At 42.8% G+C, this 23,376-nt stretch overlaps 1 protein-coding gene across 1 annotated transcript in view; it reads left to right on the plus strand.

Annotated features, from left to right (window-relative positions):
* Nucleotides 1-23,376, plus strand: part of LOC136863175 (RING finger protein B-like) — a 374,129-nt gene that overhangs the window by 165,573 nt on the left and 185,180 nt on the right. Inside the window, exon 2 of the mRNA XM_067139526.2 lies at nt 7,820-7,977. Within this exon, the coding sequence (XP_066995627.2) occupies nt 7,820-7,977 (158 nt within the window). The remainder of the gene's footprint in view (nt 1-7,819; nt 7,978-23,376) is intronic.

Raw genomic sequence — 23,376 nt, forward strand, 5'->3', positions numbered from 1 at the left:
GCTAGTGAGTTGCCACATGTCATTGGATGGTGGACACAGAAGCTGTTGAGCTGATACCTCTCCGAAATGAAATATTCCTCCCTCCTGGAGGTCTGTTGAGGTCATCCAGAATCGATCTGTGGAGCATGGTATCTTCACTTGTTCATTAGTTCCAAGAAGATGTCTGCTCAAAATTGGCCAAAATAACGGGAGTATCGTTGCACCATCCCCCTGGTTATCGTAGCTCGATCATAAGGCATCTCTGAAACTCCTTCAGTATTCGTGCTGATATCTCATGCGTCCTCTGGGATGTCTATCACTCATACACGATACTTGTCAGGCATAAATACGTGAGCTTTCCCGAGTGACAGAAACGCTTTGCAAAATATATATACATGCACCATCGCATGAAACTCAACCGTTTGCAGATCTTTCAACGATGTAGCTTTTTGCCAAACCTTGACTGTTACCGTCTGACTTTCCCTGAGTATGCAATGTCGGTCAGTGTACATAATTCTCGTGCTTCTCACGACCGCACATTGAAGAACATTGCCTCTCATTTTTACCTCGAATATCCAATATTTTTATTAAATCATTGTATTTATCTGGCACTGGAGTTTACTTGAAATGAAAAATTATGTTGGACGATAACTGATAGAAAGGAAAAAAAATATTGAAAAGTGAGAAAGTAATAAGTAAAGTGAGGAGAACTAACTTTAACGTAGACGAGAGAAAGCTAAAGACTACAAAACGAAGTACCAACACATGCGCATTAAGAATAACATTTTAGAAGAAAGTTATCGAAATGAAACGACAGCATGCAGTTGAAGAACACATTTTTAGTACTGTTGTTGGCTGGAGAAGTCCCATTGAAAATTCGGCAAGAATTGCACTTCATTCAAAATTGGAATTAATTTGTTTGGCTGTGCAATATAGTTCAAGTACGCAACAGTTTCAAAGGTGGTGGACACAACGAGAGAGAGAGGAGAGAGAAAGAAATCAAGAAATATGTTCAGTGAGTTTAATGCTTTGTTGTGCGGTCCCATTGTTCGTTTGGGCTGTCAACAATTTCAAATCATGAAGGAATACCCCCTTTCCTGACATTCACTCAACATCCGAAGGAACCATCTGTTTCCCTTCTCCCTATATCATACAGATTTCTATTTCCGTGATTCGCTTGGACATTAACGGAATGGTATACTATCCCCTGCAGGGTTGGTGCGAGAATATTCCCCTTTTCTCATTTCTCTGCTTGGTCTTTCAACAGCTCTCAGCAGAGAAGCCCGAGGGAGGTTCGACTCCAACAAGGAGAAGTCAGTTCCATTTGTACTGCCTACGAGTCTCTGGTCCTGTAAGCCGAGCGTTTCCGGTGATTCTTACAAACAAGCTCTTCGTTCATAGTCTCGAGTTTCTTCAACTTAGTAGAAGTGGTTATCTGAACCTCTCTTGTGTTCTCAAGTTTCTAGACTCTAGAATCAGAGTGATTCTCATGATGATAATTGTGTAACATCAACGTAATTAATATCGATATTAAAAGATGATGTGTCGGAATCTTCGGCTGAAGAATAATTCTTTAACTTACTAGTAAATCTATTAATATGTATGTATATCACACTTGATCACTTTTGACAGATCGAGTTTGCCGTCTGGCTAGGGTCGCGTAGCTGTAAGCTTGTATTCGGGATATGGTGGGTTCGAATCCTACCGTCGGCAGACCTGATGATGTTTCTCCGTGTTTTCCCACTTTACACCAGGCAAATGCTGGTGCTGCACCTTAATTAAGGCCGCTTCCTTACCAATTCTAGCCTTTTTCCATCATTGCGGTGCCAAAAACTTTCGATGTGTTAGTGTGACGTTAAACCACTAGCAAAAATGATCACTCTTGCATGCTAGTCACCTGTGACTGGAACCATTCCCGCAACCTTGAACAGACAAAGGAAATGTCAGTGGCAGTCGTTTGAAAACTGAAGTCCAAGAGCCGATAACTAACTCTGTGGAGAGTTTCAATAGAGGTCATCCCGACAACGTTATAAAGGTTTTATAAAAAAACTGTACTGTTTGAATATTAACCTGATACTATGCGTTTATACCAGAAAGTAATAAACTTTCTGGTTTTACGACCCACTAACTACATTACTTTTTATGGTTTTCAGGGACATACCAGAATGTCATGATCTGTGATAAAGGGAAGGAAGCTGAGAGGGAGGCCTGATCGTAAAGAGAACAGAACGCGCTAATATATCCGTGTACAATAACGATATAATCTAAACATTCGAGTTACTAATTCTGCAGGAAACGGTTTTTTCCTCGTTTATATCCTACACTTCATCGGCCTTCGGCGAGAAAGAGGGAGGAGTGGGGGTTGAACTCGTCCTCTCTCCAACATACCTAGCAACAGAAATGAGACTCCAACATTAGAACACAATAAAAGCAAAGCAAAGCAAAGCAAAGTCATATCCGTACAGGCCATGAAATCCCTGGGAGGGATCCGTAACCTCGGCACTTGAATTGTAGAGTGGTTAGCTCTACGCCCGGCCGCCTTTACTCCCAGGAATTAACCTGGTACTCATTTATGGTGTAGGCTGAGTGAACCTCAAGGGCCATGTGCACCTCCGGAAGTGGAAATCGAACCCACGTCCTTCCGGGTAAACCGAGCACGCCTTTACCGCCTCGGCCAGGCAGCCCCTTTAGAACATATTAAACCAAGTTCTAATTATTTTAAAGTCCCAATTTTTAGTGGAACGTTCAATTAAATGGTTGACAAAAATGTAATCATGCACACGCTAAATGAGTGTTCCGTCATTGACGGGTACAACATCTAGTTGTTATTATTATAAATGTCACAGGTCCGTTTTTACTGCTAGAACTATTAACCCATTCCAGAACGTCGGAATTTTGCCCCGCAGCAATTCTAGAATTTGCCGGGCTGAGTGGCTCAGACGGTTAAGGCGCTGGCCTTCTAATCCCAACTTGGCAGGTTCGATCCTGGCTCAGTCCGGTGGTATTTGAAGGTGCTCAAATATGACAGCCCCGTGCCGGTAGATTTACTGGCTCGTAAAAGAACTCCTGCGGGACTAAATTCCGGCACCTCGGCGTCTCCGAAGACCTTAAAAAGTAGTTAGTGGGACGTAAAGCAAATACCATTATGATTATTATTATTATTATTATTATTATTATTATTATTATTATTATTATTATTATTATTATTATTATTCTAGAATTTGCTGAATGTGAACGACATACAGTTCCCACATTTTAACACTGTTGAGATATTATCTCACTGTGCTCCTGAGGTCAGCTGAACGCTAGAGGGGGTACTCGGCCTAGCTCGCAACATGTTGAGCTGGGCTAGTCGCTACGCTCGCACTATGTTGAGTTGGGCTAGTCGCTATAATATATTCCAATTAGCTCGAAGCTTGTTGAAGTGGGCTAGTCGCTAGAGTGTATTCCACCTAGCTCGCACTATGTTGAGTTGGGCTAGTCGCTATAATATATTCCAATTAGCTCGAAGCTTGTTGAAGTGGGCTAGTCGCTAGAGTGTATTCCACCTAGCTCGCACTATGTTGAGCTGGGCTAGTCGCTACGCTCGCACTATGTTGAGCTGGGCTAGTCGCTACGCTCGCACTATGTTGAGTTGGGCTAGTCGCTATAATATATTCCAATTAGCTCGAAGCTTGTTGAAGTGGGCTAGTCGCTAGAGTGTATTCCACCTAGCTCGCACTATGTTGAGTTGGGCTAGTCGCTACGCTCGCACTATGTTGAGTTGGGCTAGTCGCTATAATATATTCCAATTAGCTCGAAGCTTGTTGAAGTGGGCTAGTCGCTAGAGTGTATTCCACCTAGCTCGCACTATGTTGAGTTGGGCTAGTCGCTACGCTCGCACTATGTTGAGTTGGGCTAGTCGCTATAATATATTCCAATTAGCTCGAAGCTTGTTGAAGTGGGCTAGTCGCTAGAGTGTATTCCACCTAGCTCGCACTATGTTGAGTTGGGCTAGTCGCTACGCTCGCACTATGTTGAGTTGGGCTAGTCGCTATAATATATTCCAATTAGCTCGAAGCTTGTTGAAGTGGGCTAGTCGCTAGAGTGTATTCCACCTAGCTCGCACTATGTTGAGTTGGGCTAGTCGCTACGCTCGCACTATGTTGAGTTGGGCTAGTCGCTATAATATATTCCAATTAGCTCGAAGCTTGTTGAAGTGGGCTAGTCGCTAGAGTGTATTCCACCTAGCTCGCACTATGTTGAGGCGGGCTAGTCGCTAGAGTATGTATTCCACGTAGTTCGCAATATTTTCAGGTGGGCTAGTCGCTAGAGTGTGTATTCCAATTAGCTCGAAGCTTGCTGAGATGGGCTAGTCGCTAGAGTGTGTATTCCAGTGAGCTCGCACCATATTGAGGTGGGCCAGTGGGCAGAATATACTGTATGTGTATGTTTATCTTACAGTTACCACTATGAAACCAGAGGAATAGTCCTGTTTAAGATTCCCCCATGGCTTAAGAGCCTCGAAGGGCCATGGCCAAGCAAGCGAGCACTGCTCAGCCCGAAGGCTTGCAGATTATTAGGTGTCATTTGGTCAGCATGATGAATCCTCTCGGCCGTTATTTTGGTTTTCTAGACCGGGGCCGCCATTTCACCTTCAGATAGCTCCTCAATATTGTAATCAAGTAGGCTGAGTGGACCTCTAACTAGCCCTCAGATCCAGGTAAAAATCCCTGACTTTACCGAGAATAGAACTCGGGCCCTCCGGGTAAGGGGTGGGTACGATACACCTACACCGCGAGGCCGGCCCTGTTAATATTACCAACCATAATTTTCTGAAATCTTCAAATAAACCGTCCTAATCACTTCAAGCTCCTCAGTAATTCTCTCAGCCTAAACAAGCACTTTGGTCAGAACTCGGGAAGACCGAGCGAGTTGGCAGCGTAGAGAGGGCCGTGAATCTGTTAGCTTGCATCGGGTGATGGCTTGTTCGAACCCCACTATCTATAGCCGTTTTCCGTGGTTTCCTATTTTCACACCACGCTATATCTTTATTAAAATCACAGTCGCATCCTTCCTAGTCTTAGCCTTTCCCTATCGCAACGTCACCAAATACACCTAAGTTAGTTGGTACGACGTCGAACCACTAGCAAGAAACGGGAAAATAACATCTATAGCCCAGTTAACTGCCGCTGCTACGAATGAATGTACATTGTCATTAAAAAAAAATTGTTTTTGTTTTTCCGTTCTACAAATTACTATTACGGTTTCCGAAGACGCCGAAGTGGTGGAATTTTGGCCTGTAGGAGTCATTTTACGTGCGATGGATCTACCGACGCAAGACTAATGTACCTAATTTAGTATCTTCAAATACTACCGGACTGAGCTGGTATCGAAGCCACCAATATGAGCTCAGAAGACCAGCGCCCTACTATCTGAGCTACTCAGGAACTGGGTCATATGAAGATAAGTAGAACGAGTTCGGTGCAAAATCCAGAAGACGTCAGCCCAACATTTGATTGAAGTTGAAACGAGGAACTACGGAAATCCACATTGAGAATGTTCGATGGTGGAATTCGAACCCACGTTTCTATGTACAGTGAGCATAAGTATAGTGTATATCTACATTTTCTAAATGCACCTAACATTTCTCGCTGGGAAAACTTACTTCAGACCTTTCAATTACCACCTCATTACAAATAACCATGCAGAACATTGCTCTAGTTCTCCTGCCTCGTATGCTGTCCCGCAATACAGTCTTCGCCCCATCTGTGTTTTGTGACAATCGCTTTGCTTTCTCAACTTCTTCAATATCTTTGAGATGACTTCCTAGCTTCTAATGAACTTGGTAACATCTGCTGCAAGTTTAAATGGCTCCATCTCTGTTTCGTGTAGTGCTGCAGTAGCACACTCAGCTACAGGTTAAGATATGACCGACGGTATTCTACTCTAGAATACGGTAGAGGTCACTTCTGTACTGATCCCGGCTCCTTGGCTGAATGGTCAGCGTAGAGGCCTTCGGTTTCGACGGCTCCGGGTTCGATTCCTGACCGGAACGGAAATTTTATTCTTAAATGGTTAATTTCTTTGGCTTGGGGACTGAGTATTAACGTCTTCAACTCATGCACAACATACAACCCTCTACTCTACCACAACAACACGCAGTTTTCCATGCACGGCAGGTGTCGACAACCCTCGTCGGAAGGTCTGCCTAACATAGGCTGCACCAGGCAAGCAATAGCCACACGAAATTATTATTTTACCTTGCTGTTACAGAGAGGTTTGCTGAAGTTCACATCTGTACTGATACGACAGGTTTCGATCATATAGATTTCCTTTCTTTCTTTTCATCAAAATATTAAAAAATATATAATTAACTGTGTATTTTCTTAGAAAACAACTGAGTTAATTATTAAATGAAGATCGGGATGGTTAACGATGATTTTGAAATAAGGTCAACTATTTCTTTGACTAGCGAAACTCTATATATTTGTAGTGTTATCAGCTTTGTCTCCTGTGTTTTAATGACAGAATGTGAGTTTATCCAGAGATATCCAATACATTTATTTGGAGAATATAGTATTTTTCTTGACCTGTTAGTACGAGCATGTTTTTATTGGTTTGTTGTTTGGGTCATTGGCCCATAGTATTTTATATGCAGCAATCCTGGCTATCCTATAATGCGTTAACATTTTTATGTATACCATCAATATAACATGGCTTAAAATACCTGTAAATTTGGTGACAGGGATTCTGGGATTTAATCTTAAAATATCTTTAAGATACTGATCTAAAGAAACAGATTCTGTTTTATTCAAGGGGTGCAAATAATAATAATAATAATAATAATAATAATAATAATAATAATAATAATAATAATAATACAGTATACCGAGCGATTTAGCTACGTCATTTGGGTCACGTATTAGTGCCGTCCTCAGATGTCCGGATTCAATTGACGGTGCTGTCAGAAATATAAGAATGGCAGGAGACCTGGTTCCGGTCTAGAAAGCCAAGAATAACGGCCAAGAGGATTCTTCGTGCTGACCACACGCCACCTCGTAATCTACAGGTCTTCGGGCAGAGCAATGGTCACTTGGTAATCCAAGGCCCTTCCGGGCTGTTGCGCATGAGGTTAGGTTTGGTTTCGGTTTAGGAGAGCTGGTATATACAGCTCAGCTCCATTGGAAGTGTGCCTGAAGAGAGCTGCACCGCCTCGGTATGAGGACACGAGCTGCTTATTATTATTATTATTATTATTATTATTATTATTATTATTATTATTATTATACACAGGTATCGATATGTAGATTTTCAGATAACACAAATGCTCGTAATTTCATTTGCCATTTAACAGCATGTCGCTGCTGAACTGAGTGGCTCAGGTGGTAGAAAAGCTGGCCTTCTGAGCTCATGTTCGGAGTTTCGGCCCCGTGGTATTTGAAGATGCTCAAATACGTCAGCCTCGTGTTGGTAGATTTACCAGCATGTGAAAGAACGCCCTTGGTACAAAATTCCGACACGTCGAACCTCGGCTCCTCCATAAATCATAAAAATGTAGTTAGTGAGACATGAAACTAATAGTATTAACATCATACCTATACAACACGTCTGAAGAATCGCACAAAAGTACCAGACTGTTACGAATATGAATATTTACCTTTGTATTTGCGTATATTACACCAGAAGTTGAGGATAATTATTTGTTACTAATCTCTTCAGTATCACCCCACAGTTCTGATAATAGAAAGTAGTTCAATATCTCCTAACTTCTAGGGATGAATTGTACTGAACGTTGTACAACTATGGAAGTTTAAATCTCATGGCACGCTCTTACATTCTCTCACCTCTTTTGTTACAGCTGAAAGTCGCTGGGATCAGTTACAGCCCGGAGGGGAACGGCCGCCATGCCTGCAGGAACATTCAGCTGTCGCCTATAGAGACTGCATCTACGTGTTTGGTGGGGAAGTAGGCTTCTCAGCTGGTACAGAAACTCCGCTCTGGGTGTATCAGGTGAAGGTAAGAAACAAGTGTCACTATATTTTATGCCAGTCTCACCTACAGTAAACCTTGTCACTTACAAGTGGAGGGTGAGATTTCCAACTCGGACCAAATTGCTTGGTCTTATATGCCAGAACAGGGGCTGCCTGATCGAGGCGGTAAAGGCGTGCTCGGTTCACTCGGAAGGACGTGGATTCGATTCCCAGCCAGGAAGTCAAAAAATGTAAGAAACGATATTTCCACTTCCGGAGGTGCACATGGGGGCGAAGCTAACCACCCCGCCACGCACCGAGGAAGCCGTCCGTCACCTTTCACCACGGCCTATACGGAGAATACATATTATCATTATTCTTTAACAATTGGATTTACATCGCACCGATAGGTCGTCTGACGACGATAGAAAGGGGCTCCGAGTGAGAAGAAAAGTGGCCGTGGCCTTAATGAAGGTACAACCTGGGCTGCCGACAGTGGGCTTCGAACCTACTATCTCTCGAATGCAACCTCACAGCTGCTCGCCCCAAACCGAAGGGTCAACTCATTTGATTATTTTGCTTTTATATGCCAGAATGAAGCGACTGTTCACCTGCGCCTCCAAACGTTTAGCCTACGATCATTCATGTCCTACCTAGATGTAACAGTCCATTGAAAATCCAGTGAAAATCCACAGCCTGTTTCCTTTCATCGACCGGGTCACGAATGGAATGAATGAAGCCTCCATCTAGTGGCGAGGATAGGAATCGTCCCGGCTGCCGAAGCCTGTCGCACTCCTCTGGGGCAATGATAAATGACTGATAGATTACATGAAATGATAGTGGAGAGTGTTGCTGGAATGAAAGATGACAGGGAAAACTGGAATACCCGGAGAAAAATCTGTCCCGTTTCCGCTTTGTCCACCACGAATCTCACAGGGAGTGACCGGAATTTGAACCACAGTACACAGCAGAGAGAGGCAGGTGCGCTGCCACCTGAGCCACGGAAGGTAATATTCCACTACTGAAGTAAATCAATTGTTTAGTTTACATGGATATAAGCCTTAGGATCATATGCCTTTCACAATGCACTGGATATCCGAGCCCTATATTTATTCCAGGCTTACAAGAGTACATTTCTTGTTAATTTCAATGCGTAACAAAATAAAGACGTGAAGAACAAATTGAAATCCTACGTTAGGTGTGCTAGATGTTGCTGCATTCGTTTTTGACCTTATGCTCTTTGATATCTGTCACTCTAACCCATTCAGTGTCCAATGTGAAGACTAATGTATTCAAATATTGTATTGAAAAAAGCTATAAGTATACCTTTAAATGTAAATATTCCACGTCATGTTTATTTATTTAAACAATGGTGGTATTTCATTGTGTACATGGACCGATGACCTTAGATGTTAGGCCCCTTCAAACAACAAGCATCATCATCATCATTGTGTACATATGATGTATTAAAAGTAATTGATACAAAGGAAGAAATTCAATGATAAGACTTGCTTTCCCAACTACAATCCATTCCAATAGATGTCACATTCTGAGTAGCACATGCTTATAGGCCTGCTTCTCGTGCTCACTTACTGTTTGTTCGTAGTGAAATCCACAAGCTTACGAAATTTCCTTCGAATCAGATATTGGAATGCCTGACTTCCTCCTTAACATCAGATCGAAGGATTGTGATGGAAATTACTTTTACAGTAGGATATAGCAACCGCAATGCAGGCAATACTAACACGCAAATCTTCCCTTATTCACGGTCAGAAACCTATGTAATGAAAATCTGAATATTCAACTGTTACGAAAAAGATTTGGCAGGTCAGCATGGCATATATTACGGAGGGCAACCGACGCCACTGGCGCCCGCCGTCCGTCTTTAGTATTCTGTACTCAGTGGATGTGTGTAGTAGGTGAATTTTTATGCACTCGCTCGGTACAGTAACTAACATTTCGGCCATATGACCCAACAGTTAAGTGCGCTAAAATACATTATATCAGAAGAAACGGGAAAAAGTAACTTAATTCGATCCTGGGGTACAGTGAATTTCGATAGAAGCTTCGCGTGTTGTCGGTTACTCGTAATCACGACACGTATTGGAATAGAATGGTTAACTCTATGCTTGCCCGCCCGACGGAGTAGCTCAGAAAATTGAAACGCTGGCCTTCTGAGCCCAAGTTCGTGGGTTCAATCCTGGTTCAGTCCAGTAGAATTTGAAGGTGCTCAGTTATGCCCTCGTCTTAGCAGTAACTTTACCGACGCACGTAAAAGAACTCCTGTGGGACAAAATCCCAAAATCTCTGGAAAACATAAATGCAATTAGTGGAACGTAAAACCAGTATTATTATTATTATTATTATTATTATTATTATTATTATTATTATTATTATTATTATTATTATTATTATTATTATTATTATTCCTGGTGCCCATTTCTGTGGTGGGGTGAGTGAAGTCCAAGACCACACGTCCCTTCAGAAGTAGTAGTAACGATTCTGAACTTCGCCACTTACTCTCTCCAAATGATCTAAGCCTGTCTTTACCACCGCTGAAAGCTAGCCCCTATTTCTAGACTCTTGCTATAGATAAGTGGTCGGAGCAACGTTCTCACTATTTATGGATGATAAATATTACGTGCTTTTCTTTTAAACAGCTACTGTCTTGCTATTGTCTACTGTCTGTCAGCTGTCTCTCCATTTACATAAACATGTCACGATCTAACTACAGAGTAGTCATTACCGACTTGGTTACCGAGCGAGCTGGCCGTGCGGTTAGGGGCACGCAGCTTTTAGCTTGCATTCGGGATAGAGCGAGTTCGAACCCTCCTGTCGGCATTCCTGAAGATGGTTTTACATAGTTTCCCATTTTCACACCAGGGAAATGCTGGGGCTGTACCTTAATTTAGATCACGCCCACTTCCTTCCCACTCGCCATATGACCTATCTGTGTCGGTGCGACGTAAAGCAGACTGAAGGAAAAACTGACTTGGTTCATTCATGTTCGCCTCCGTAGTGTAAAGGTTAGGGCTAAAGGATGCCGTCCTTGGAGGCACAGGTTCAAATCCCGGTACTGACAGAGATCTAAGAACTGAAGAAGGGCAGGTATGTGGTTAAAACGGTATATACAGCACACGTCTATTGGGGATGCGCCACAAAGAGCTGCACAACCTCAGGACGAGTACATGAGTTTAGCTAATTCGCATGTTATTTTGATGTGGTTTTTCTAAATGTCAGCTTAGGTTTGTTCTGTCGAGCTTCAATTTTTATAACACACCAACAATATTTCCCCATTTATCACATTATTTTCATATTCCCATACCAATATATATCTGTCCGACTCCTTGGCTGAATGGTCAGCGTACTGGCCTTCGGTTCAGAGGGTCCCGGTATCGATTCCCGGTCGGGTCGGGAATTTTAATCGCTTCTGATTAATTCTTCTGTCTCGGGGACTGGGTGTATGTGTCCGCCCAACACTCTCCTCATCATATTCAGACAACATACCACACTACCAACCCCCACAAACACATGCAATAGTGATTACAACCCTCCATATAGGGTTGGCATCAGGAAGGGCATCCGGCCGTTAAACAGGACCAAATCCACATGTGCGAAGCAGTTCGCACCCGCGACCCCACAGGTGTGGGAAAAAGCGGTAGCAAAAGACGAAGAAGATTCTATATTAATATTCCTTTGTTTTTATTTTCGGCTATCATCGCTCATAGCACTTATCTAACAAGTCAAGTTGTAGTTTTACAAGACTATTGATTTCATGATCAAAGCCAAAGGATCTGAATCACAAGAACGTAATCAATGTAAAAATTGGGTTGGCCAGAATTTCAACAGCGGCCGCCTCGGTGAGAAGCTAGTGGCAATGACTTTCGGCTATTACACTCCTCGCGACATTTACCAAATAATTTTCCATCACAGTAAACAACTATGGACTCATTTCAAATCTCAAGCAGCTCGCCTGGTGGCCGTGATGGTTAAGGCGTGAAGTCTCTATGGCACCGTGGTTAGCCGGTTTGAATCCCGTTGGTCGAAAAAAATGACCGTCAGAATGTTGGCCGGCATGTTAGAAGAGGTGGTGGCAGACATTTCTAATCAATAGATTGCGTGCCAAAAGCCTGGATTAAATTCCAAACCTCTCCACATTGCTCATATTGAGTGAGGGCATATGACGTTGTTGATGGTGATACGTCCGTCTGACAGATGTAAATCCTTGAGTAAATCCTTTGATATTATTCGACAGGAGTAGCCTATATGCCGCAACCGGGTTTCACCCTCTCCCTTCCAACAATCATATATCACGACATTCATTTCATCTCATTAACTACTCTGATGAGGTTGGCGTCAGGAAAGGCATCTAGTCGTATAAACTCGCTGCGATTATTCATCTCACTTCATACCGGACTCCGTAGAGAAACGGAACAAGGGTGTTACATACATTACAAAATCTGAAGACTAAATTCATAGACAAACGATTTGCCGACTTTAGAATACTAGACCAATATTTTGACTTTTACGTGAATCTTCGGGCTATATTATGGTTAGGTAACGACTAAAAAAAACTAAAGATATGTTGTCTCATGTTGAGAGTAACGTTAATCTTCAGCAATGCTGTTACTTTCATCTAAAGAATATTATTGTATTTTTCTGACTTCACTTCTGTTTCCTGTCGTAATAGATAATAAGTACTTGGAGCCATTATTTCGTTTAGCACTCTCTTCAGATTCAGGAAACAGCTGCTTCTGCGACCGCGGCGGGAATTACTCCTCAAGGAACATGGGTCGTAATTCGTGAATGTAACAGAACCTTCCCTGCTGAGCAAACCTGTCAGCCATGCGATTTATGCAAGTCCACCTTTTTCTAAACCTAAAGAGAACACAGAAAATATCTGATATAGTCCTGGAAGTTCATTTTCGGGGCAGCTTGTTTGCTCAGCAATTACTTTCTTGAGGTATTTCAAATTTAGGTCCTTTGCGTTCGTTAGTAAACACCATTCAGCCTTGGGAGGTCAATTGTGTAGGAAGGATCTTCGATTCCCGCCTCATCTATCCTCGAAAAGGTTTTCCATGGTTTTTCACTTCTCCTCCAGCCAAACGCCGGGTTGGTACCTAACTTAAGGAAAGCTGTGAGGTTTTAGGGTCTGAATCTGGAAAGTAACAACAAAAACAGCTGAGTAAATGGATAGAACTTGTAAGTGAATATGTCCAATTTCTAGAAATGGGGAGAAAACGGGAACGTGTTTATTGTTCACTGGTAACGCATGATTATAAACTAAAATTACAGTAAACACGAAAAGACAAAATAATGCATGCTTAATACACAACTAAAACCGTATGTGGCGGTGCGACGTAAAGCCCATAGCAAAAAAAACACCGTATGTAAAATCTGACTTCAACCGTTGAATTACAGCTTTATGGAAATACTTGATTACCGGGCGAGTTGGCCGTGCGGTTAGAGGCGCGCGGCTGTGAGCTTGCACCAGGTAGATATTGTGTTCGAATCCCACTGTCGGCAGGCCTGAAGGTGGTTTTCAGTGGTGTCCCATTTTCACACCAGGCAAATGCTGGGGCTGTACCTTAATTAAGGCCACGGCCGCTTCTTTCCAACTCCTAGGCCTTTTCTATCCTATCGTCGCCATAAGACCTACCTGTGTCGGTGCGACGTAAAGCCAATAGCAAAAAAAGTACTTGATTTATATGACGCCAGAAACAGCATAATACGACTAGCTTCTTGCTTACCAACAGGATTGCATTCCGTGAGAACTTCATGCAGACATCTTCAAAACAGAAGGAGCAGAATAAGTTTTATGGTGGAGCATGCGGTAGGGCAGTGACCTGTCTAGCGATCGCATGCGCGGTTCGTGCGCAGCAACGGGTGACTACTACTACTAAGAATATTCAGTCTAGCTCGAGCGGTCGAGGAGAGAGGTTGCGTAGTGAAGTGCGTGCTGTAAACATGGTCGGCATTGAACAGTACCGGGCCGCTATTGGGAAATGGTAGGCAAGGCAGAAGAAGGAGACCAGGAATGGATTGGTGATAAGTACGGACGGATTAAAAATGAGTGAAGCGGTGCTGGTAGTGACAGTGATAGCGGTGCTACTGGTTATTGGGGGGGTGGAAGTAAACCCAGGCCCAAATACCAGCGGAAAATATAGTACGGAGGATTTGGCCGCACTCAGGGTGGTTGTAAGTGAAGTTATGCAGGAAAAGTGTCAATGGGATAAGGTGCAGGAAATAAAGGACATGATGGAGGAGCAGAGAAAGGAGATAGGGAACATGAAGAAATGGCTTGAAACGAAGACAGAGGAATCGAGCAGGAGAGTGGACAATAATGAGAAAGAAATCGAGTTATTGAGAGGGGAAGTGAAACATCTGAAAGAGGAGGTGATGAAGATGAAGAAAGAAGCTGAGGGGTACAGGCAGGAGAGATTGGAGAAAGCCATATTTATATATAGAGTTGAGGAAGGGGCGAGGGAGAGCAAGATTGAACTGATATTTAAGGTGGTGGAAGTTATAGGTGATCCAATGAAGATAAACGTTAGTCAGATGGACATAGACGATGTAGAGAGAATTGGTAAGACTAAAGGTAGGAGGCCAATTAGGGTAAAATTTTTATCTACCCTAATGGCAGAAATTGTGGTAGGTAACAGTAAGAATTTACAGGGACAGAAAATAAGGGTGAAAAGAGACATGGGAAGAGAAGGAAGTGAAAATATGAAGATCTTGAATAGGCACCTATGGAGAGCGAGGAACCAGGGGCTAAAGGCCCGAATAAGAAGTCTGAGGTTGGAGGTGACAAACGGGCGATGGGTTAGAGTACATTCAGTGACGAAGCTAAAGGAGATGGACGAAAACGAGAGGGTTGAGGGTGGTGACAGGACAAGGCAAGATGGGAAGAAGAAAGAAGAAAAGAAGAGGAGGAGGGACGTGGCAGGAGAGGAGAGCATCTCAGAAGAGAATGGGCAGTGCAGCCGGGAGACAGAAGATCAACATAGTGAAGTGGACGGTGAGAGTGAGCAGCAAGAAACTGGGAGAGTAGAGTGTAGTGTTGCAGTGAGCAAGAAAGGACAAGGGAAGATGGATTCAGAAGTCCAAAATAGTGAGGGGGTGAGTGGGGGTGAGCAGCAAGAAGCGGTGAGAGCAGGGTGCAGTGGTGTAGTGAACAAGAAAGGTCAAGAGGAGACAGATCGACAGGTAGGTAAAAAAATTATGAGTAAAGTCAGAAGTAAGAGCTTAAAAGACATATGGGGAAAAGTACGTAAAGGGATGGAGGATACAGAGGACGAGAGGTCGATAACTACTAGAAGTAAGAATAGAGGAGGAGACCTAGAAGGGAGGGAGGGAAAGTTATAACTATATTGGAAAATAGGATGTGTGAATATTGAGGGACTAAGAACAAATTAGGAAACAAGAAAGTTCGGGAAGTAATTGAAAGTTTTGATGTTGTGGCACTCTTGGAGACGTGGTTGGAAACAGGGAGGGATATTTCATGGAAGGGGTTTGAGATAAAATATAAATATAGAAGAAAAGAGAGGAATAAGGGACGAGCACCAGGAGGGATGATAGTTCTAATTAGGGAAGAAATTAGTGAACGAGTAGAGGATATAGAGACCGATATGATGGAAACCATATGGCTGAGATTGAATTTGGGAGGGGGTGAGGGAAGGAGGAAGAAAATAAATCTAGCTTTTGTTTACTGCCACCCTAGTAATTCAGCATATGCAAATAAATATTTTTTTGAAGAGTTATTGGTGGATATTGGTAGGATAAGGGGAATATATCCAGGTGAGGAGGATATGTTGTTATTTGGGGATTGGAACGCGAGAATAGGGGAACAGAGCCCAGTTTATAGTAGGGAGGATGGAATGTGTTTGTTGGAAAGTAGAAGGAGTGAGGACAAAATTACAAATAGTTATGGAGAGAAGCTCCTAGAGATGTGTGCTGTGGGAAATTTGTATATTCTGAATGGGTGGATAGAGGGTGACAGGACGGGGAAATTGACATATGTTACTGAGAAGGGTGGTAGTGTGATAGATATGGTTTTAAGTTCGGAAGGGATGATTGAGGAAGTTGTAAGAATGGAAATAAGAGACTGGATTGAATCACACCATTTCCCGGTGAGGGTTATGCTGAAAAGAGAGGAAGAGAAGTGTACAATGAAGGAAGATGGGACAAATGATAAACGAGGGAGTGGTTATAATAAGTATAAATGGACAGAGAAGGTGGGCCGGGATTGGAATAGGGTAGTAAAAGAGGAGTTACATCTTCTGAAATATGGGTGGGGAGGGGCGTTAGAAGAGAATAATACTGATAAAGCCTTGGAATTGTTGCTACATCCAATAAAGATGATAGCGCAGAAGGCGAAAGCTAGAAAGGGAAATAAGAAAGAGGGAGAAGAATGGTTTAATAGGGAGTGTGAAGGAATGCGGAGGAAGGTGATGGATACGTTAGGAGAATATAGAAGGAAAGGTGGGAGCAAGAAAGGGAGTTTTTCTGTAGATTGAGGAAGGAGTATAAAAAGAAAATTTGTGAGACAAAAAAGACGTGGTTAGAGGAACAAATGGAAGCCATAAATAATGACTGCAAGACAAATAATTTTGAGAGAGTTTGGAATAAGATTAATAAAATTATTAAGGGTGGAAGGAATATAGAGAGAACGAGTATTGAGGAAGTGCAATGGGTCAAGCACTTTCATGAATTACTAGGGAAAAAGGGGGATGAAAGATGGAGAGGTTCGGGAGAAGAAGTAATTTGGAGGAATAGGAGAGTGGCAATTTATGACCTGGATAAAGAAATCACAAGAGAGGAAATCCTGAGAGTGATAAGCAGAGCCAGAGCGAAGTCGGCCGGGGGGTGTAATGGTATAAATAACAAGTTTTGGAAGGAAATTAGTAAAAATGAGATAATGATAGAGGGCATGGTTAAACTATTCAATAGGATATTTGAGGGAGGTAATTACCCTAAGGAATGGGAAACAGGAATTATATGCCCTATATACAAGGGGAAGGGTAGTAGGAACAATGTGAACAGTTATAGAGGTATATCTCTGTTGGATTCTTTGAGTAAAATATATACTGGTGTGTTAGCGAACAGAATAAGCGGGTGGGCGGAAGAAAATGAAATTTTGACAGATTACCAAGGAGGATTTAGGAAAAAGAAAAGAACAGTGGATAATATAATGATAGTAAAGACTATTTTAGAAAAGTATAAGAATATGGCTAGAAGTACGGTTTATGTAGCAGCAATAGATTTTGAGAAAGCTTTTGACAAGGTGAATAGAGAGGCCCTATTAGAGAAATTAGGCAAGCTAGGGATTTCGGAGAAGATGTTGAGGGCAGTGGAAGGAATATATAGGGTTGTCAGGTTTTGTGTAAAATTGGGAGAAGGGAGAATGAGTGGACCATTAGAGTCCAAGGTGAGTTTAAAACAAGGATGCAAGTTATCGCCAATACTGTTTATGTTATTTATCAACGATATTTTAGAGGGGTTTGGGGCAGAAAATTGGGCTGTACCAGTAATTAATGGTTTTGAAGTACCAGGACTGATATTTGCGGATGATGTGTTATTGATGACGCTAACCTCAGGGGCGATGAATAGGGCCTTAAAGTCAGTGACGCTATTTGCGAGGAAATGGGGATTGAGAATTAATGGAAATAAGTCTAAAATGTTAGTAGTACAGGTGGACAAAAGAAGAAAGATAGAAGGTAATTGGGTAATTCAGGGAGAAAGATTGGAACAGGTAAGGCAGTTGGAATATCTAGGAGTCATTTTTAATGATAAAGGAACTTGGAGTGACCAGATCAAAGGGGTGAAATATAGAGGATTGGCAGCCTTAGCCTCAGTCAGAAATTTGCTAGTCAAGTACCCGGGGATCAGTTATAAAACATTGAGACTTGTGTTCAGGTCGGTAATCGTTGGGAGGGTATTATACGGCTCAGAAGTTTGGGGGCTGGATGAGAAAAGAGAGGAATTAAGAACGATTGTTTGTAGTTTTGCTAAGTTAGTAATGGGCTTACCGAGGTGTACCGCAAATGTAGGGGCGGAATTAATGTGTGGGGAGGATTTGGAATCAGAGGGTGTGAAAAGAATAGTTAGATACTGAATGAATTTTAAAAGACAGGAAGGTGGGAGAGTATTGCAGGCAGCGTATGCAAAGCAATTTAAGAGCATGTATATGGGTGGATGGTTAGAAAAAATAAAGGGATATTTGGAGAGGATAGGATTAGGACACCTGTGGGGGGAGGTTTGGTCGAAGACAGAAGTGAGAGGGATGAATATACTGGAAAGGAGAATTAGAGATATCTATAGGCAGAAATTATTGGGGGAAAGCAGACTAAGAAATTCGCTGACGGTTTTGACGAAAATAGAGGAGATAGCAGGGTTGAATATTAGATTCGTCGATAGGTCAAAACGGTATGGGATGATGTGGTGGCTTTTAGGTTTGCAAAGGAATACAGGGTGGATACAGGGAGGGATAAGACAAGATGTGTACTTTGCGGAGATGTGAATGATGATTTTCACTTGCTAAGAGACTGTGAGGTAACGAGGGGGTTAAGACATGGATTATTGAGTGCCGAGCATCGGGAAATATTGGGTAGAGGGGATGAGAACGCAATCCTGAGATGGATTATTAAACAATGGGAAAAAGGGGGTGAATTGAACAGGTATTTATGTGCGACAAAAAAAGGCATGCGAGAGTAAAATGAAGGAGAGTGAGTTAGAGGGTAGGCAGGGGAATAGGGGGTGGAATAGTTATGTATATAAGGGAAGGGGATAGTATGATAAAATTCTAATGGATTAGGGAATATAGGGATAGAGTACTTAGTTATGTGGAGTTGGGTAATGATACAGGATTGCATGGTCTGTTTGTTTTAAAGTTAGCTGGAATGCAAGTGCTGAAATGCTGAGTGTTGTTGTTTGATTTATTGATTAGGTGTAGGTCAGGAACAATAATGTGACGCAAGCACAGAGCACAATAAGGACACTGGATGAATATGTTTGAACATTGAGTGAGGGACTGCTACAGCTAATGACTGCTAGATATTATTCTTATTATTATCCTTATTATTATTATTATTCCTTATTATTTATTTTACTTTGCATGTGAACATGTATAGGGGCGAAGTCGCCTGTTATGTTCAATAAATGTATGTATGTATGTATGTATGTATGTATGTATGTACTAAGAATATTTTCATTCCGTACCCTGAAGGGGTACGGCGGGCCTCATAGAGAGTTGCTGTAAGTCTAGGACGTTTGAAGCGGTGATATGAGGTGCGGAAAAGTTTAGGGAGTGGCGGCCGTGGCCTATAATAGGATCTGTCCAGGCATTCGCATTAGTGCAGGAGAATTCGGTAGAAAATCACGAGATAGCCTCCTCAGACCAGCCGCCGGTAGAGATCATCCCCTCCACCTCCTGAATATAGAGCTGCAAGGCTAGTGAAACTAGCCGCTCTTGAGCCGAAGCCCTAACACAGGTTAGGGTATACCCGCCTTCCTCGCTGCCGAGAGGGAATTCCCGATTAACTGACTTTCATTTTTGAATATATCGTATACCAGGTTTACAAGTCATCTGCCCCGCTGTGCAGTACAGAGCAATATATTTAGTAACTGTATTAACCTTCTCGAAAATCTCAAGACCAAATTCATAGAAATCCGATTTTCCAATTTCAAAATACTAGAACATTATTTTGACCTTTCTCTAAATCTTATGCACAACCAACCTGCACAAGTAAGACTTAGTTTGCAAGCTTGAGTAAATATCAGTGTAAAATGATACGTTTCTTAACGGTCTGTTTCACGGTGAAGTTCGCGTCGTTAAAAAGATATAATTAAGATTTGCTGCTAAAGGTTTGGCTATATTTTCTTATACCTATTTGTGTGAGCAACTCTTTTCATAAAATGACTTATGCCAAGTCAAAATACAGATTCTGTGTAATATACGAGCATCTGGTGGCACAGATGAAACAGCTTCAACTAAAATAAACCCAGATTGTAGTGAATTAATTGCAGATTTAAAAGAAATGTCATCCAAAACAAAATATAGTAATTAGTTTTTGTATTTGTTGAAATAATTCCGTATTTAAAAGAAATTTGATTAAAAATAAAATGTTATAATTAATTACGTAGCATTTGTTTACTGTAGTCTAACGTACATAAAAACCACAATCAGTATTTGTCTAATAATCAGTGAATATCCAGAGCCTGTTACCAGTCTTTCGAGCACGTCAGGGATGGAATGAATGAAGGCACCATCTAACGACGAGGATAGGTATTGTGCCGGCTGCCGAAGCTTGCCACACTCCTCTGGGCAATGGTTGATGACTAACAGATTAAATGAAATTATTTGTCCAGCACAAATCTCACATGGAGTGACCGGGATTTGAACCACGAAACCCAGTGGTGAGAGGCCGCCTGAGCCAGGGGGATCGTCTAAGAATCAATAACGCCACTGAAGTCATTGTCAGTTTGTCTACCCGTGCGTTCCGAACTACGTGGCGTTTGCTGGCTTTACGACTTGCTTATTAAGTGGCTCGGGGTTTGTTCATACATGGCTCAGGATAATCAACAACCACGAGCTCGATAGCTGCGGTCGCTTAAGTGCGGCCAGTGTCCAGTATTCGGGAGATAGTAGGATCGAACCCCACTGTCGGCATCCCTGAAGATGGTTTTCCGTTGTTTCTCATTTTCACACCAGCCAAATGCTGGGGCTGTGCCTTATTAAAGCTACGGCCTATTCCTTCCCACTCCTAGCCCTTTCCTGTCCTATTGTCGCCATAAGACCTATCTGCGTCAGCGCGACGTAAAAAAACTTGTAAAAAATTCAACAACAAAGCACTGTATACGAACGAGTTCACTCAAAGTGAGGGACCCTGTCCCTCGATCAGGTTATTTGACAACCCGTGTGACTGATGCTACAATCTCTGCACATAGTCACGTGGCGAGGCACGGAGATGTGTATTAAACACCGGTGCGTATAGAAATACAAATGACCGGGCGAGTTGGCCGTGCGCGTAGAGGCGCGCGGCTGTGAGCTTGCATCCGGGAGATAGTAGGTTCGAATCCCACTATCGGCAGCCCTGAAAATGGTTTTCCGTGGTTTCCCATTTTCACACCCGGCAAATGCTGGGGCTGTACCTTAATTGAGGCCACGGCCGCTTCCTTCCAACTCCTAGGCCTTTCTTATCCCATCGTCGCCATTAAGACCTATCTGTGTTGGTGCGACGTAAGGCCCCTAGAAAAAAAAATACAAATGGGTCGTCAGTTAGTCGCTGTTTTTTCTGTTTCCACGATTACAAGTTCGAACTCTGCAGATATGAGGGCATTACACAATGTTTCAATTCGAAAATTCCGTATCGTTTGCTACTGGCACGTTAGAGAAGTCCTGTGGGACAAAATATCGACACCCCAGTGGCTCTTGAAATCAATAGCAATGTAGGGGTCATCAAACAAATAATATACAAAGAGAATAACGTAGTGTGATGAGACATTTAGCAATGGTGGTACGTCACAACGCGAGCTGCCTCTCTACAGTATATAACAGCATTGAACCTCGTAGGCCACGGTGAAACGACAGTGTTGAACATTTCCAGGAAGGACGTGTCAGTTACAGAGATGACCTGGATGTGGACAAAGCCATTTCGCACTGCCATTGGACAAAATTCTACAGGCTGGTGCATTGATCCAACAAGATTATTATTATTATTATTATTATTATTATTATTATTATTATTATTATTATTATTATTATTATTATTGCTAATGGTTTCACGTCGCACTAACACTTCGAGGGTCTTCGGCGACACAAGGATGTGAAAGGGCTAGGTTTGGGAAGAGAGCGGCCGAGGTCTTGATTAAGGTACAGCCCCAGCATTTGCCTGGTGTGAAAATGGGAAACGACGGAAAACCAACTTCATGGCTGCCGACGGTGGCATTCTTAAAAACAATTTTTACTATTTGCTTTATGTCGCACTGACACAGGTAAGCCTTATTGTGACGATGGAATAGGAAAGAGATAGGAGTGGAAAGCAAACGACCGTGGCCTTAATTAAGGTACAGCCCCAGTATTTGCTTGGTGTGAAAATGGGAAACTTCAGAAAACCGTCCTTATGGCTATCAATAGTGGGGTTCGAACCCGCTTCTGCTTCTACCGCTTTTCCCACATCTGTGGGGTCGCGGGTGCGAACTGTGTTGCACATGTGGATTTGGCCCTGTTTAACGGCCGAATGCCCTTCCTGACGCCAACCCTATATGCAGGGAGGTAATCACTATTGGGTGTTTCTGTGGTGGTAGGTAGTGTAGCGCGTCTTTTGAATATGAAGGTGAAAGTGTTGGGACAAACACACACACACCCAGTCCCCGAGACAGAAGAATTAATCACACGCGATTCAAATTCCCGACCCGCCCGGGAATCGAACCTGGGATCCTCTGAACCGAAGGCTTCAATGGTGACCATTCAGCCAATGAGGCAGACATGGGGGTTCGAATCCACTGCCTCCTGAATATAAGCTCATGGCTGTGCGACCTTAACCACACGGCCACCTCGCTTGATCGGTGGGATTCGAACCCATTCGAATGCAACCTGACAGCTACGCTACTCTAACAGCACGCCCATCGCGCTCGGAGATCTAATAAGATTATGAATGCATCCCTCCAAATGGGGTTAGCGTCAGGAAGTGCAGTCAGTCGTAAAATTGAGTCAAGTTCATACAAAGTCCCACTCCCGATAAATTGGGGAAATATCCAGGAAGAAAAAGAGTAAGATAGAGCTAACGGCAAACCCTGCAGCACTCTCCTTACAGTCCCGACGTTTCAATTTGTGACTTTCACATTTTGTGCACCACGCTGCTTCAGATATGGCCGTACAGGAGGCTGTCACGTATATTGTCACCAAGGTACTTTAATGAGCGCACAATTAAAGGGCTTTTTCCACACTCGAACAAGTGTCTACATCGTTGAGATGTATATTTCTAGGCTCATTATACAGTGGAACAAGTGTCTAACCCCTGAAAGTATACATGCCCGCCTTTCAACCACACACAGGGCGTTTCGTTATGAACATCTGCTTGGTTCGCTCCTGTACGTGGGGCTCATAATCGAAACATCTCAATCTAAATCAACAAATTAAAAGTATCACAGCCTCGGCCCATATCCAGCTGCTTCACAGTCAGTCGATCAAACTGTATCACTGCAAGTGATGAAAATATCTAAGTAATAATCAGGTTACAAGTAATACTATTTGCCGCGGTTCGGGTCACGTATCTATGAACTTGCATTCGGTTGATGGTGGGTCTAAATCCCACCGTCGACAGCCGTGATTAGTCTTTTCCGTGGGTTCCTATTTTCACACCAGGCAAATCCGAGGGCTACGTCTTAATTAAGGCTACGGCCACTACCCACCCAATCCTAGCTCTTTCCCACCATTGCATCGCCG

Source organism: Anabrus simplex, chromosome 2 (genome assembly GCF_040414725.1).
Source record: "Anabrus simplex isolate iqAnaSimp1 chromosome 2, ASM4041472v1, whole genome shotgun sequence".
Classification (NCBI taxonomy): Eukaryota; Metazoa; Arthropoda; class Insecta; order Orthoptera; family Tettigoniidae; genus Anabrus; species Anabrus simplex.